The 17,968-nt window shown below is 44.0% G+C and overlaps 1 protein-coding gene across 1 annotated transcript in view; it reads left to right on the forward strand.

The window, feature by feature from the left end:
* LOC103275237 (double-stranded RNA-binding protein Staufen homolog 2) overlaps positions 1 to 16,727 on the forward strand; it is a gene marked incomplete at its 5' end in the record, with an annotated part of 189,625 nt that extends 172,898 nt beyond the window's left edge. The window contains 2 exons of the mRNA XM_021706243.1: positions 14,383 to 14,471; positions 15,632 to 16,727. Coding sequence (XP_021561918.1) covers positions 14,383 to 14,471; positions 15,632 to 15,725 — 183 coding nt within the window. The remainder of the gene's footprint in view (positions 1 to 14,382; positions 14,472 to 15,631) is intronic.
* Between the last annotated feature and the right edge of the window lie 1,241 nt (positions 16,728 to 17,968).

Consider the following 17,968-nt stretch of genomic DNA (forward strand, 5'->3'; position numbering starts at 1 on the left):
GGGTGGGCACGGTGGCTCATGCCTATAATCCCAGCACTTTGGGAGGCTGAGGTGAGAAGATTGCCTGAGCCCATAGGTGAGACCTCATCGCTACAATAAATGGTGAGACCTGAGCAAAATGGTGAGACCTCATCGCTACAATAAATCAAAACATTAGTTGGTCGTGGTGCCGCATGCCTGTAGTTCCAGCTACTTGGAAGGCTGAGGCGGAAGGATCGCTGGAGCTCAGCAGGTCGAGGCTGTGATGGCCATGAGCAGCATGCCACTGTACTCCAGCCTGGGTGACAGAGAGAGATTCCAACTCAAAAAAATAAAAAATAAAAATCACACACTCAAACCAAAACATACTTTCTAAATAGAGCTGTCTGTGCTCGTGTTCAGCAGGAATGTTTCATGTTCTTACTGGAGCAGAATATCAAAGGACCCAGAAGTCCCCAGCAGACCTTCTAAGCAGTGGGGACTGTGAGAGGTGGGGGGAATGCAGATCGGAATTCAGCCATGATTGCTGTGCCGATCCAAACTCTTCTAGGGTGGAAGAGGCTCCCCTCTGGTCCCTCTCTTTTAGGATGTGCTACAGTCAAGGTCTTGGGCAAAGCCCCAGTTGTGGAGTCCTCTCAGGTAAGGTTTTCCAGGCACCTCCTTTGCAGACCTCAGACTGGCCTGGGGAGAGCAAAGCCCTTGTGGCAGAGCTCAGAGATGACAGATGATTGACATCTCAAGTGATTGACATCGCGAAGAGACAGTAACTACTATATAGACTCCTTGGAGGTAAATTATGGTGCTGGAGAACTTTCTCTCAGATGGATAGATACAACCCAGTCCTGCTTCGGGGAGTGTGTTTATTCCATGGCATTTTTACCCTAGAGCCTGTAGATGGGGACGGATGGTGTGTAAGAGGATGAGAGAGACTTCGGAGGATGCCCTGCCTTGGGGAAAGCCAACAGGGACAGGATGCTGACTCTGAGACTAGAGAGAAAACAGAAGGAAGAAACGTGTCTGTGAGCACCTGTCTGTCTGGGGGAACCTTGGGTGGAAGTGGATGGATCATCCATCAAGTAGGCCAGGCATGGTGGCTCACATGTGATCCCCAGGTGAGAGGATGCCCTAGGTGAGAGGATGGCTTGAGCCCAGGAGTTCTAGACCAGCCTGAGAAACATATCGAGACCCTGTTTCTATAAAAAAAATTTTTTTTAATTAGCCAGCATGTTGGTGCTCGCCTGTAGTACCCAGCCATTTGGGAGGCTTGAGGCGGGAGGATCGCCTGAGCCCAGGAGGTCAAGGACGCAGTGAGCTATGAGCGTGCCACTGCACTTCAGCCCGGGTGACAGAGTAAGACCCCTACTCAAAAACTATAGAATATAAGATAATCAATCAAGGAATTTTCCTTAAGGCTGTTCTGCAGACACACTGTGGTGGGTTTAAACAGTGATGTGTTGGCACCAGCCGAGAGCTGACCAACTACCAGGGAGAGAAGCTGTGAACACATGGGAGACAACTCGCAGTTTAGGGAGGCAAATGGCAAGTGCTGTCAGGTATCCTGAGGTGACAGCCAGGCGGGAAGTCTGGGCAGTCCACCTTGAGAAGCAGGACAGACACAGGAGCAAAGGTGTGGAGGTAGGAGAGCTCAGGTGGCACCAGCAGACAGGAGGCAGACCAACCCATGCAGGGCAGAAGGTCCACTGAGCAGGCTTTGTTTTCCTCCCTCCCCTCCCTCCTTTCTCTCTTTCTCTTTCTCTCTCCTTCCTTCCTCTTCTTTCCCTCTCTCTCTTTCTCTATTTCTTTCTTTTTCTCTCTCTCTTTCTCTCTTTCTTTCCCGCCCTTCCTCCTTTTTTCCTCCTCTTTCTCTCACTCTCGCTCTCACTCTCACTCTTACTCTCTTTACTTCTTTCTTTCATCAGGGTCTCACGCTGTCACCCAGGCTAGAGGGCAGTGGCATGATCATGGCTACTGCAGCCTCAGGCGATCCTTCCATCTCAGGCTCCCACATAGCTGGGACTACAGGTGCATGCCACCACTCTTGACTAATTTTTTTTTATTTTCTTAAAGAGATGAGGTCTCGAACTCCTGGACTCTCCTGCCTAAGCCTCCCCAAGTGCTGGGATTACAGTCATGAGCCACCGTGCCCAGCATGAGTTTCTTAAATGAGGACATGTCTCCAGATCAGCTGGCCAGGACCTTGTTGACAATGCTGACATCTGCCAGCTGTTCCTGAGGCTGGGGACTGGTCTTCTGGGTTGGGCGTCACACTCTGAGAAACATGCTGTGATAGACTGGCAGTCGATGTTTTGAGGCAGAATGGGCCAGGCGATAGAGGGGGGACCTTGAATGCCAGGTTAAAAATACAGCATGTGAGTCTAGGGCTGAGAATTATTAATGGTTTTTGATTAAGAGAGAGGCTTAATGATAGGGTTTTCTTAGGGAGACCAGGGAATGAGCAATGGGCTGAAGGAATGAATGGAAATATAAAGGAAAATGAACTTAAATTAACATGGAGAGAAAAAGGGAATATGAAAACATTTATAACTAGCTATTGGGCTCCAGAGAGCAAAGGGGAGAAAGATGTGTAATAAAAGCCCTCATTTATTAAACACCATATGATCAAGGCATTAACCTCTGAAATAATCTGACGTAGTAGGTGTTGTAGTCTTCAGTTTACAGATTATATATAAGAGACTCAGAGAGGTAAAGTGATTTGCATAAGGATGCACAGCAGGTCGACAGTAGAGCAGGAATTTTTTTTTGAGTCTCACTCTGCTGCCCAGGCCGGAGTGCAGTGGCACACTCACCGCCAGCGCAGACTCGATCTGTTGACTCAGGCAATCTTTCCATCTCAGCCTTCCAAGTAGCTGAAACCACAGGCACACATCACCACACCCAGCTAATTTTTTTATTTATTGTAGAGATGAGGTCTCACCAAGTTTCCCAGGCTGGTCTCAAACCCCTGGGCTCAGGCATTCCTTTCACCTCTGCCTCCCAAAGTGCTGGGATTACAGGTGTGAGCCACTGTTCCCGGCAGAGCTAGAATTTTAATCCAGGCCTGACAACTCTATATTCTAAGCCCTTTCCCTTTGTCCAGGTGACAGAAAGTGTACTCGTTTTTATCTTGATGCCTTAACAAATCATCACAGACCTAGTTGGCTTACAAATGAATGATCTTAGGGCTCTTCAGGCCAGAAGTCAGAGGTCTCACTGGGCTAAAAGCAAGATATTAGCAATTCCTTTTTGGATGCTTGGAGAGAAGGTGTCTCCTCTTTCTCAGTTTCTAGAAGCCACTTGCATTTCTTGACTTGTAGCCCCCTACTTCCATCTTCAAAACCGTGAACATTGCACCTCTTTGACCATTCTTTCTTTGGTGTACCTTTCTCTCTCACCAGGGGCAGGGAAGAGTCTATGATTTTAAGGACTTGTGTGATGAGAGTGGACCCATCTGGAGAATTCAGGCTGATTCTTCCCATCTCAATGTGCATACTTTAACCTCATGTGTAAAGTCTCTTTCGACATGTGGGGCCACATATTCACAGATTCGGGGTGTGGAAGTGTGGTTCTGAGTAAGGGTGCCATCATAGACTCTCATTTCAGTAGCATCCTGAGCACTTGACACTCTGTTATGGTAAGCCCCATGATAAAGGAGCCTTTGTGTTGAATAAAAAATAGTTAAATAGACCAGGTGCCGTGGCTCACGTCTGTATTCCCAGCACTTTTGGAGGACAAGGCAGTGTGTTACTTGACACCAGGAGTTCACGAATAGCCTGGGCAATATAGTGAGACCTTGTCACTATCAAAAAATTAGCCAGGCATGGTGGCATACACCTGTAGTCTTAGCTACTTGGGAGACTGAGGCGGAAGGATCACCTGAACCCAGGAGGTCGAGACTGTGGTGAGCTGTGATTGTGCCACTGCACTCCAGCCTGGATGACTAAATAAATAAATAAAATAAAGGACAAAACAGGCATTGGAAAAGTTGGGGAGAAGCTATGGCTGTCACCATGCTTCCTGGCGTTGGCCCCCCTCCCACCTTGAGGAGGTGAATCTTCTCTCTCTCTCTAATTTACTTTTAGATAAACTATATCTTCTTTTCTTTTTTTCTGAGTCAGAGCCTCACTCCGTCACCCAAACTGGAATACAGTGGCTCGCTGCTCATGGCCACCACAGTCTCAACCTGCTGGGCTCAGGCAATCCTTCCACCTCAGTCTTCCAAGTAGCTGGAACTACAGGCATGCGCCACCAAGCCCGGCTAATTTTTATTTTATTTTTTTTTATTGTAAAGCCGAGGGCTCACCATGTTGCCCAGGCTGATCTCGAACCCACGGGCTCAGGCAGTCCTCTTGCCTTGGCCTCCCAAAGTGCTGGGATTATAAATGTGAGCCACTGCACCTGCCTTAAATAAACTATATTTTCTAATCTAAAAAAAAAAAAAAAGTTGGGGAAACGGGATGAACACAGAGAGGAAGACATGGTAGCACGGATGCTGCTGCTCAAGTTTGTTCTAACCCTGGAAAACCCTCCTCAGCACAGTTAATCCCTGCTTTAGGTTCAGCTCCGCCTTGTCATGACCGGCAGCTACACCATCACCCATCCCGAGAGCCTGACCGCAGAAATAAAGGTGGTGGCTAAGACCATAGTCTAACTGCTCAATTTTGTATGAATTCCCCAAATTCTAGAGCCACTGTTCTTTGTCTTAGACGACTATCTAAAATCTGCATGTCTCTCCGACCACCCCACCCCTCTGTTTTTTCTTCATGAGTACCCATCACCTTAGCTGGCAGACGTTCCCTTGTTCCAAGGGTAAGTCGTTTTATAAAGAGCCAATGTTATGGAAATTACCCACACTAATAGGATTGTAGAAGCATGGCTGGAAATTATGAAATTATTAGAAACTAGCGGAGCAGCAAGTGGGTTAATTAAAACTCAGTATAATCCTTTTCTCATTGTTTAAAAAAAGTTATATCATTGATTCATCTGAAATGTAATAGAATTAAGAGCCTATTGTAATGTGATAAAGTTTAGAAATATAAGTATCTTTTTGGTTTCTCTTATTTTATATAAAGAGGGACAATGGTATTGAATTATAGATCTTTCAAAGCAGGAAAAGCCTAACTTAGAAACGTTAAAATTCACATTCTTTGGGCAATAAACCTTTAATTTCATTGAAGAAGCTTCTGGATTTTCATTTATTTAAATGATTTAAGGCCGGGCGTGGTGGCTCGTGCCTATAATCCCAGCACTTTGGGAGGCCAAGGTGAGAGGAGTGCCTGAACCCATGGATTCAAGACCAGTCTGGGCAACTTGGCTAGACCTCATCTCTACAATAAATAAAAAAATTAGCCAGGCGTGGTGGTGCGTGCCTGTAGTTCCAGTCACTTGGAAGGCTGAGGCGAAAGGATCACCCGAGCCCAGCAGGTCAAGGCTGTGGTGGCCAGGAGTGTGCCACTGCACTCCAACCTGGGTGACAGAGTGAGACTCCAACTCAATAAATAAATAAATAGTTTAATATAGTCAGTAACAGCCGGGCTCGGTGGCTCAGCCTGTAATCCTGCACCTTTGGGAGGCTGAGGTGAGTGGATTGCCTGAGCCCGCGGGTTCGAGACCCGCCTGGGCAGCGAGACCTCATCTCTACAATAAATCAAAAAATCAGCCAGGTGTGGTAGCGCATGCCTGTAATTCCGGCTACTCGGAAGGCTGAAGCGGAAGGATCGCCGGAGCCCAGCAGATCGAGGCTGCGGTGTCCAGGAGCGGCCACTGCACTCCAGTCTGGGCGACAGAGTGAGACTCCAACTCAAAAATATATATATATAGAGAGAGAGAGTCAGTATCAGAGATTGATAGGATTAGAAATTAGAGGAATTCTCAACTGCAGATGACTGTGTCTGCATTTGAAGCCTATCATTTCCTCATCAAAGGAGACTGAGTTAATTAACTGCTTGTGAGAGGGGACCCCCCCCAAAAAATAAAATTTTTTTTTTTTTGAGGACAGGCCCCTTGTAGTACAGGCTTTCCCCACTAGGTGGGTGTTCTAGGAACTCATCCCATCAGCATCAGTGTACAAGCTAGCACTGTTGTGAGACACTGTGTTACACAACTCGAGTGAATTTTTTTGGGAGATTCTTTCAATGTGTTTTCCTGTTTCATGATAGGTGATTTATGAACGCACTTGCCCACACCACAGTCCTCAAAGGGAAATGTTTGTCTATGTGAAAGAAGTGAAACAAAAAACAGCAGAAGCACTAAAAAGCCTCAAAATAGATTAGTTCAAAAACTGAGCAGTGGAAAAAGTATCTCAATAGATGTATTGCATCAAACGGAGAGTACTTTGAAGGTGACTGAAGTTTAAACATGTCGGAATAAGTACACAATTTTTAGTAGATAAATTCTGGGTTTGGGGGGGTCCTACCTTGTATATGACTACTGTATACATTCTGAGGTGAATCTAGCAGTTAAATCTGCTCCCAGAAAGATTTTAACATGAGCAGTCACTGTAGGGAGAGCAGGCAAAACAAAACAAACCTTGAGGACTTAAAAAATGAAGGCCACATTCAGACGTGTATGGTTACCATTGACTTTAATGGGAACAGCCTGTCTATTTCGGGGAATCAGGATATGAAGCCAGTGGGGAAAGTGTGAAATGGAAAAAAGGAAATAAAAACATGCATTGGGCATCGTTTTCAAAGACTCCACATGAACTGCGTGTCGTAAGGGGATGAGTTAAAAATCCACATTTCGCTAATGAAGACTGCTGCTTTCTTTCAGAAGATGGCCCTAATGCTGCCTTGTCATCACAAACTGTTTACTCCTGAGAAGGACGCAGGGGGAATGGGCGTTGATTTCAACACTATTTGCAAATTGTTAATTGACAAAAGGAAAGTTAGAAATTATAGAAGTGATTGGAAATACCTCCATTCTGTGGACACACAGACACACACACACACACACACACACACACACACACACACACACGTGCAAACCAAGACCAACAAATAGGCACGAGCAGCATCTTATTGGCATCATGTTTATGGCATTGCTATCACTACATACAAAACAAACGATACGTGAAATGGTAGCGACATCTGTTCTAGAACCTGTGGGGCTTTACTCACAAAACAGTTGTAAAATCTTTGGGGGACAAAAATATTTCCAGGTATCTATGCAGATGCTTTCCTCTAAGGGACTCACAAGCACACACATGCAAATGGATGTAAGTGTCCGACTGAAAAGACAGAATAAGGAAGGGAAATGTTATCCACTTCTTAAAATACTTCTTTAATTGTTCTCCTTTCAAATGTAGCTACATGTATCGCCTTAGATAAACCTTTTCTTTTCTTTTTTAAAGATCCCAGAACACACTAATTGTCCTAGAGCTCAAGTTTAAGATTCCGGTTGGTAGGCTGTGGTAACATACAAGTGGATGCTGAGTGTGTTTGTTTTGATTTGCTAGGAAAACATTTTCTGACCTTAGAAATGAAATCATTCAGTTAGTTGTCCATTTGTTTATGACCAAAGACTTATGGGGAGTTCTGGGTACTTATGTTAGTGTATCTTTGAAATTCTCTGCTCCACAGTGTGTGGGAAGTTACATAACTCGGGTTCAAGCATCACTCAGAATGTTCCTCATTAAGGAACCCAGATTTGCCTCCTTCCCACGACTCCCCAAGATTCGTTTACATTTATCACGTACCAAATTGCCCGCGATGAAAGGGGTCCTGCAGCCAGGAAGACCTGAACATCTTGTTATCTGTTTGCCGTCTCAGTAAATAGAGTTTTGAACCTGCTTCATAAGCCCGCTTCAAGTATGTCTTCCCAAATGAAGGTTATTTGATTTTTCCCACACTCCAAAGTGTCTTTTGATATCATGTAGCATGGTCATAATGTATTTTGAATTTTTAAAGCAACTGATCTCTATCAAGTTAACAATTGATTCCGTTGAAGTAGCTTCCTTATGAGGATTCTGTTGATTTTACATTTCTGGACAGATTTGGAGGTGTGTGGTAAAAGATTTTTGAGTCCCATTAAATTTCAGTATTTGTTTGTAAGACCACTTGGTTATACATTGTTCTTTGTAATAATTGATCTGATGATAGCTGACGCTCATTCTGCTCGTTGACCCGAGGATATAATTAGGTCTCACTAGATGTGGCTATCTTGGGCATTGCGCATAATCCAGTTGTGGACCTGTTGCAGTGGAAAGAGAAGCGACCCCATCCCATTCCATGGAATTCTTTAATCTGTAAAGTGTCCTTTCTGGGGAAATGGGGTGATGGACTGTGGGAGGAGAGCTCCTGATTCCTCCGTGGAGCTCATGCCAATCAGAGGACAGCTGTTCCAAGGGTGTGAGAGGGCACCCCGTCAGCAGACCCTGCTCACCCTGCTTTCTGAACACACTGAGCTCGGCACCATCAGAACACCACCGTCAAACCCTTCGCCTCGTTCTCTGTCCCCTTCCCCATTGCCATCCCAGTGCCTGTTCTCACTGCAGTGTCCTGTATCCCCCAAGCCCGGCAAAGCCCTGGCATTTGTCTCTCCCTCCTGCCAGATACCACAGGAAGTTCAGAAGTGAAAGTGTTTTCAGAAGAATAGAAAAGAGAGGCAAGTTGAGAGAGCAAGACCCTCAGAATGTCAAGAAATGGAGAATCCAGTCTGTGGTGGTTGGGTGCTTCTAGGTGGCAAAAGGATTAGTCAATTCGTTGTAGCCCAAATTGCAGTTGTTGTGGAAGTGCCCAGAGACGCCTCAGAAGTCAACTCAGGACTGGGAGAGGCCTGCAGACCAGAAGCTATGTGAGCCCAAGTCAGTCAATCCCTTTTCTAGAGCCTGGAAATAACTTTATGAGCTTAACACAAGTAATTACCATGGAAAGTAGTTAATAGAATGACTATGGAAGAAGTAGTAAGAGTGATTTTGAAATAATGATATTGAAAGAAGCTATGCTGAAATGGTAGACTGAATGCAAGCAGTTTAATGTCTGGAGGAAACAGAGATGTGATCAAGAATTAGGTTGTAGGGGGAAAGGGTGGAGGGATGAAAAATCATTTGTTGGATGTAGTGTACACAGGTGGCACTTCAAGACCAGACTTCTTTGCCATCATACAAAGTAACCATGTAACCAAAAACTATTTATACCCCCTAGAGCTATTGAAACAAACAAAATAGACACTGAAAAAAAAAGAATGTAGGTTGTGTTCTTATCTCTGCTCTGCCATGTATTAGCTGTGTGGCCTCAAGTAGGTTACTGAATTCTCTGGGCCTGTGTTTCCTTGTGGATAGGCACGACCTTGCAGGGCTGGGATAACACCTGAGTCATGCAGGGACAAGGCTTGGTCCCATGATGTGGCAGCAATGCTCAGCAAATGGTAGGTTTTACTGTTTACAGAGGTTAAGATAAGTCATCATCATCGCCTTTTATGAATTAGAAAGAAGTCCTCTCATACTTATAAGCCATTGTATTCAGCATTATCGATAAAATGTGGGTTGAATGATCTCATCAGCCAGATAAGAGCATGTTACTTGGAAGCCTTTAAGCATACCTTTGGAGGGAAGCAGCCACACAAGAATTCTGAAAATCCACTCATGGCATCGTGTGAAGGAACACACCGCCATTTTGGCATGGAGGACATTCTTTGAGTGATGACAGTCATTTTGACAGGGCACGGGGGATCTCCCTAGCATGTTGATAAAATTGTCCAGGAAATTTTGCAAGAACTAGCACACTGAACCTGCTCCCTGAGCCCTGGCCTTCGTCTTCTTTGGGCATCTTTCTTCAGAGGAAAGGGAAAGGGCAGGTACCCTGGATCTGGGCTGGGTGAAGCAGGTCATTTGCTTCCTGGTATTCAGGCCACACTAGGAGCCAAGTATTCCCAAGGCAACTAGTAAAAACGGGCTATGATTGGCCTATACATGAGTTTACGTTTTCTCAAAAGTTTGGTTTTGGTGGTTGTTTTGGCCTTGCTGGAGTGAAACAGAACCAAGAAGCCCTGGAGCTCTCAGGTGTCTCATTCAGCAATATCACACTGCAAATGTAAATTTCCTGGCACTCGATAGCCTTCTGTAATAGATCCAGCAATTCCACTTCTGGGTATTTACCTGAAAGATCAGAAATCAGTATGTCAGAGAGGTGTCTGCACTCCCATGTTCATTGTAGTGCTGTTCACAGTAGCCAAGATATGAGATCAGCCCAAGTGTCCATCAACAGAATACCAGTCGGCCTTAAAAAGGAAGAAATTCTCTCATTTGCAACAACATGAGTAAAATTGGAGAACATTATGTACATGAAGTAAACCAAATACAAAAAGACAAATACCGCATGTTCTCACTTATATGTGGGATCTGAAACAAGTGAACTCGTAGAAGCAGAGACTAATAGGTGGTTACAGAGGCTGGGAGGTGAGGGGAGTGGAGAGATGATAGCCAAAGGGCACAGAATCTGAGATAAAAGAAATTATTTTTATTTATTTGTTTGTTTTTCATCATTGTCTCACTGTTTCCCTGGCTGGAGTGCAGTGGCACATTCATGGCTACTGCAGCCTCAAAAGGGCCCAGGCGACTCTTCTGCCTCAGGCTTCTAAGTAGCTGGAGCTATAGGCATGGGCCACCACACCTGACTAATTTTTTGATTTATTGTAGAGATGAAGTCTTGCCAAGTTGCCCGGGCTGGTCTTGAATCCCTGGGCTCAGGCAATCCTCTCACCTCCGCCTCCCAAAGTACTGGGATTACCGGTGTGAGCCAAAGCACCCAGCAATTTTTTTTTAACATCTGTAGTACAATATAGTGAATATAACTAATAATTGAGTACTGTACATTTCGATATCTCTATGAGAATATATTTCAAGTATTGTCATCATAGAAAATATTAAATATTTGAGGTGATGCATATGTCAATTAACTTGATTTAATAATCATTCTACATTGTATTTTAAAATCCTAACATCATTTTATACCCCATCAATATATAACAAATATAATCTGTCAGTGTATAATCAACAACAAAACAAAATAAATTTTTAAACAGTCCAACGGGGAAAAAATCGACAAATATGAGCATTCCTGCCCACAATTTACATATTAATGGATCAGAACAAAATAGCTGATTAATTGTTCAAAATTGCTGAATATACAAAGAACCCTGAGTTCATTCACCCACTCCACGAAGTTGGCGTTACCTGGAGAGGAGATCTGGCATGGATCGGTCTTTAGAGCCTGCAAGTGTGTGGGCTTGGCTCTTAGTGTCCCCATACATACGTGATGTGGGACATCAGGGCCCAGGTGGAATAAGCCCACGAGCACGTCTGCCTCCACCAGACTGTTCTCAACATCGCCACCTCAACACTCCAGGACTTGGAAGTCCCTCAGCGTCACCAAATCAAATCTACACGAGAGTCAAATTCCTCTGTAAATTCCTTTTTGGGGAGGAGGGAGGGGAAGATTGTTCCAACCTGAATCTTCTGAGGGTGAATTTAATTCTTGAAAGCAACAAAACTCTAGACAATGCCAAGACTGGTGAATAAGGAAAATAGCCAGGATGAACACATTAAAATAAGGTGGGGCCATAAAACGACAAAACTGGTTTGGTCGAATAACCCACAGATTGGTTCTGAGCGGTAATTCCAGAAGCACCAAGAAAACACTCTCCTCCCACTGCTGATGCTGGCACACCTTCTCTGACGGCAGACGTGATATGAGCTTTCCATCTGCCCTCAGAGAAGTTGCACCTCAGTGAGACAGCCACGCTCCTTCTGTCCCACAGAGGTTGGTGCTCCTTGCCACTACAGCCAACACGAGCTGTTGTGTAGCATGAGGATGGACCAGGCTCTGGAGCTGTGGGAGGCAACACTACCTTCTCCCTGCGGGACTCCGGGTTTAAAAAGATAATGCTGACAGGTGAGACCGGATCACAGCCTCCCCACTGCTTCTCGGTGCCTAGGCCAGAGCTGCAAACTCATGTGGGCACTCAGATGACACATCTGAACGAGGGACTCCAGTGTCAAGATCCAAAAGAAAGCTCACATTTGAACTTTGGGTTGGATATAGGAGTTGTAATTTAAAAATAAATTAAGGAAGAAAGCAAGCTAGCAGGCAGGCCTGAAGCAGTGACTCACACCTATAATACCAGAACTTTGGGAAGCAAAGGTATGAGGATTGTTTGACCCAGGAGTTCGAGACCAGCCTAGGCAACATAATAAGACCTCTCCCGTACAAAAATAAAATAAAATTAGCCTGGTATGGTGGTGTGTGCCTGTAGTCCCCAACTACTCAGGAGACTGAGGCAGAAGGATCCCCTCAGCCCAGGAGACTGAGGCTGCGGTGAGCCATGATTGTGCCACCACATTCCAGCCTAGGTGACAGAGTGAGACCCTGATTAAGAAAGAAAAAAAGAAAGACCAAGAGAAGGAAAAAAAGTATTACAAAGATTACACACTAAATCCTGCACATGGATGTTTACAGCAACTTTATTCATAATCATCAAAAACTGGAAACAATCATGAAGTCCCTCAATAAGTGAAAGAATAAGCAAACTGTGGTGCATCCATGCCATGGGATGTTATTCAGCAATAAAAAGAAATGAGGCCAGATACGTGACTCATGCCTGTAATCCCAGCACTTTGGGAAGTTGAGGCAAGAGGATCACTTGAGCCCGGGAGTTTTGAGACCAGCCTGGACAGCATAGTAAGATCTCTCTACCAAAAAAAAAAAAATTAGCTGAGTCTAGTGGCATGCGCCTATATTCCCAGCTACTGCTTCCTGCTGATGCAGGGAGATTGTTTGAGCCCAGGAGTTGGAGACTGTGGTGCTGTGATTGTGCCACTGCACTTTAGCCTGAGCAACAGAGTAAGACCCCGACTCAAGAAAAAAGAAAGGAAAGAAAAGAAAGAAAGAAATGAGCTATCAAACTCACTCATGAAAAGACAAGAGATTTAAACACACTGCTAAGTGAAAAAAGCCAGTCTGAAAAGGCTGCATACTATATGATTCCAACTAGTACATAACATTGTGGAAAAGGCAAAACTGTAGACAGTAAAAAGATCGAGGATTGATGGGCAAGAGGGTAAAAGCATAGGATTTTTAGGGCTATGAAACTATTTTATATACTGTAATGGTGGCTGCATATCATTATGCCTTTGTCAAAACCAATAGAGTGTGCAACACAAAGAGTGGGCCCTAAAAGTTCACTAAGGTCATTAACTTTGCTATCAATATTTGCTCATCAGCTTTAACAAATGCACCATACCAATGCAAGATGTTTATTACAGGGGAAAATGTGTTTGGAGAAAGGAGGAAGAGGGAGCATATGGGAACCTGCTCAAGTTTTCTGTAAACGTGACAAGTCTGTTAACTTAAAAATCAACCCCCCAAAATATATTATGGGTAAAGAAATTTAAAAGAAATTATGCATGTAGTCAGCTACCCAAAAGTCCTTGGCAGATAAAAGTTTGGGAAACTGCAAAAGTTAGCTCTTTTTCAGAGGCAGCTGAGAAGATACAGATGACCCAAGTGTGAACCAGCGGGGTGCCCCGAGATTAAAACAACCCTCCCTGCTCACACCTATCTCAGACTCAACAAAGCCCTTCCAATCAATCGTGCTTGGCAGTGGTGGGCGTGGGGGAGGGGAAGGAGAGACCCAAATTCTTACTCAAAGAAATCACGATTTGGAACGTGCACAAGAGTGTCAACAAGTTATGTAGATCTTATCAGCATGGCATTTTTGGTGCCTCCCAGCTATCCAGTTAGGCTCCGCCAGCCTGTTAACACCCTTCAGCTTCCCACGCATCAAGAGCCTCTCAACACCTGGGGAGGTTCTGCCGCCGCCAGGCCTGCCTCCCCGGAGCCTGACCAGCCCCGATTGTCTCTTTCCCTCTCCTTTCAGGATTTCATCATAGCATCACTCAGTGTGCATCCCACAGAGAGCCTGCTGTCCATTCCTTAGCTAACGTTCTGTGGCTTGGTTGGGGCTAAGGTCTATGAAAGTGAACAATACCTTGATGCTCACTTTGGAAAAAGCGCTCAAGGTGGAAAATTCAGTTATCCTCATGTCTGAAGTTTCAGTACGGGAAGAAATTATCCAAAATCATAATTGAAATATTTTAAGCTTATGCAAGGTGTTTCTACATTTGCAGACAAAACATCGCGATTTTACAAAAGGATGGAGAAGGGATAAGACAGTTACGGAGATTCTTTCCCCAACGCCCCTAAAGACAAAGTCCTCCGAGTCATGTATATACGTGGCTCCATGATAATGCAGGCTTTCCAGTGTAATTTTGCTACACAATGCAAAAAAAAAAAAGCACTTATTTAGACTAATGAAAATGATAGTCTTTATATCTCAGCTTTCTTTTGCAATTATCTTTAATTACATTAAAGTCGGTGAATGGCTCTCCTTGTTTATTTTAATTTTTAGGCAGCTTTAAGTGCCTTGAAACAATTTTCTGAACAAGGGCTGGATCCAATTGACGGGGCAATGAATATTGAAAAAGGTTCTCTTGAAAAGTGAGTAAATCCTGTCTGTATTCTTACATTAGTAATTTTGTAACTGTATAATCGATAAAGCATAGGTGATAATAAGGTAAAACATCAAGACAATAATGTCTTTCAAAATTATTCATGACACAATTAAATGTAAATAAATGAAAAACTGCATGTATGGCCATAGTCATCTCCTGTAATATGTCTATGGAAATTTTAACCTACTAACTGATCATTGTTTCTGCATTGTAATCCTTTGTTGAAAAAGTTTGTGAGTTTTCTTGACTGTGGAGACTTGCAAAACTTACAAAAGATTATTTTTCACTTGATACAGTTGAGCATTGTTTGGCTAAGCCATTTTCAGGGGCACAAGTTCTCACTCACATTCCTGCTAAGTTGTGGGCAAAACAGAAAAATAAGCTGAGAGGAGGTGTCCTCCCCTGGGCTGCATTTGGTTTTTCACATTGTGAACACCACCACACCTTACCACAGAAACATGGCAAGGCCTCCAAAGGCGAAAATGCAGCTATCATAATTATTTTTGAAATTCAGCTCACAGCTTTTTTAAATGAGACTTGAACAGAAGGTCTCATCAAAGAGACTGGATTTGGGGCCTCTCCAGAGACCTAATTTATACTTTAAAAAAAAAAAAAAAGCAATTATATTTACATAGCAGAATTCAAACTCTTTCAAAGCCGGAATAATGGCAGGTGAGATCTCAGAACACACATAGGAGACAACGTTTTTAGACTGGAAAAAAAAAAAACACAACCAGTAAAAACCTACAGTTTTTATGCTGATCCTACAGTTAAATGAGCATACTGAAAAAATACAGTTTTTATGCTGATCCTACAGTTAAATGAGCATACTGAAAAAATTTAAAAATTAAAAATAGGCATTTGGTTATTAATATTTCAAAGGTGAGAGCGTGAGAAGAAAACATTTTGTACACAGACATGGCATTTTAAGTTGTCTATAGATTGGCAACCATTTATAAGCTAATTTAATCAAAAACATTTCCACATGATCTCATCAGTAGACTATCTGAACATAAATATTGTTGTTTCACTTTAAAATGTCACTTTTGTGGTGACCTTTGAATCCTATGTGCCATCTGCTAATAAACATGTCTGAAGATGTGCAACCCCAGACCTTCAGCTCTTGTTAATGTATTAATCTTTCAGACAAGCCAAGCATCTGAGAGAGAAAGCGGACAATAACCAGGCACCCCCGGGCTCCATCGCTCAGGACTGCAAGAAATCAAACTCGGCCGTCTAGCAGCTCCCAGAACCCACGGCTGCCACCGCATCCTTATAAACCTGTCAGCACGCATGAGGGTGTCTGTGTTCAGGGAAATGAATGACTAATACCATTATTTGAGTCTTATGTGAAGACAACACTATTCTAACACAAGTGATAATATACATGGTACTGTTTATTCAACTGGGGAAAAATAAAACTTTGAGCATTTCCCTTGGAACTTGAGATCAGATCATAACTCATTTGCCCAGAGGCAGCAGAAATCTGATCCTGCTACTGGAGCTTAAAATAACAAGTAAAGAAAAGTGTTAGAAGCAGAGCTAAAATTTTTAAATGATTAATAGAGAAGTGGGGATTGGTTCTGTTGTTATGATTGTTTTGTCGTGGCACTTGTGTTCAGTTATACTCTCTCGCTCCCATTTTAAATAATGCTTGACAGTTCAAAAATTAACCAATGATGTGCTGTGGAATGTGATGGTTGTTGTCTTCATATAGCGTCACACAGTTTCTCTTTTTAGGCAGTTCTTTGTAATCTTCATCCTATATCAGTATGAATAACATTAAGGTGCACTGCAGAAAGAGGAATGCAAACAGACATGTTTTAAATCAGGTCAGGTATTTGATTAAAAAGATGAACTAATGTTAGGAACAAGTAGTTTCCATATACTCCAGAAATTTAAAAAAGCAAAACAAAACAAAGCCGTCGTGGGCTTTGAGCTCCATATCCCCTTAGTAATTATGGGGGCGTCTTGCCTCCACACCTCATTTTCCTGGCTTCCACTCTGTCGTGGGACCCACGCCCACCCCCATCCGTGTGTTGTGGCCACTCACGGTTTGCATCAAGAGTGTTTGTAGTAATTGCCTCTGGACTTGGGACAGTGGTAGGATCCAAATCAATCATGTACACGGCTGGCAAGGGAAAGCCTTTTGGAGTTGCTTCCAGCCAGCCACGCTCTGGGCCAGCATGTTGGAATCGGCGTGGAGCAAATACAGTAAAAATTTGGTCAGTTTCTGTGTGAAGTGTTGTTATTGTTGTTCTTTCATTCTCTCACCGTCGTCTTGTCAATACCACCTCAGTGAAACCCATCCGAAAGGCCCCCACCCGGGCCTAGTCATCCTGCCCAGCAGTGGAATTAGAGGACGGACAGGCCGTATCTTCGAAACTGCAGAGCTGCCTCCTGGGTGACTTGGGCAGGGCTCCTGATGGGCCAACGTCATCTCATTGTTTGGGCTTTCTCCTTATTGATTTGCAAACGTTGTGCAATGAGAAAACACTATATGGTCTAACTGCTCGACCCACATGACAATAGAAACATAATTATGTAAGATTTCACAAGCAAAACCACCGCAAATCACGATCTGGCTGACTCACACGCGACTGGAGAATAAACAAACAGCAACATAAGGAAATAACTCTAGAGTTGTTTTTAATGATTCCCATGTGGGGAAGTCCGTCAGTACTGGGAGGGCTGGGTGCCCTTGGAGGAAATAGGTTTTGTTACATAAAGGTGGGTCCTTGCGAAAAGAGCAGCACATTGGTAAAGTTGGGGCTCACCAAGGTAAACTGGGTGGAAACACAGCCCTGCTACCTGGCAGAGGGCGCAGAGGGCCCTAAATCATGCCCTTTGAAGGAGGCAGGCCCTTTCTTCTGCTAGGCCTTTGCCACCTGAGGCTTAGGCTCTCAGATGGGGCAAGGGACTGCTTCAGGCAGGTTCACTGAAGTGAATCTTCAGTTTACCCAATGCAATAAACATTGACTAACTCCCACAGCTGACATCCAACTACACCAAGGCTGTCAGGTCTGTGGGAGAGTGATGAGCTCAGGGAACAAACAAAGCTGATCAGTTCTCACGACCCAAGTATCTGAAGCATTTAACTCTTGAGCCACCTGACACGGTGGTGTCCTCCTCAGAGGACATCCCTGCATCCCTGAACACAGCAGTGGCTGGCAGTGGGCGCCAGGGAATGGAGATTTGCATAAGTTCTCAAGTTTAGTGGTAGGTTATTTATTCCAAATCCTGTCCCCTCTACCTGCTCCAAGAGCCCAGGAAGGTCTTCAGATATGTTCCCCTGAACAGCAGCACTTCCAGGGAACTGGCTGGGTTTTTCTTTGGGTTGAATTACCAATGCAAATGATGGGTGGCCTGCAGTCCCTGGCAGGGCCCACGCTGCAATGCTGGGATCCAAAGCACAATGTTATATATCATTAGAGGGGAAACCATTAAGTAGATTTATTGAAAGTATGTTTCTTCGGCACAAGG

This window comes from Carlito syrichta, unplaced genomic scaffold (genome assembly GCF_000164805.1).
Source record: "Carlito syrichta isolate Samal-C Ts95f unplaced genomic scaffold, Tarsius_syrichta-2.0.1 Scaffold315374, whole genome shotgun sequence".
NCBI lineage: Eukaryota > Metazoa > Chordata > Mammalia > Primates > Tarsiidae > Carlito > Carlito syrichta.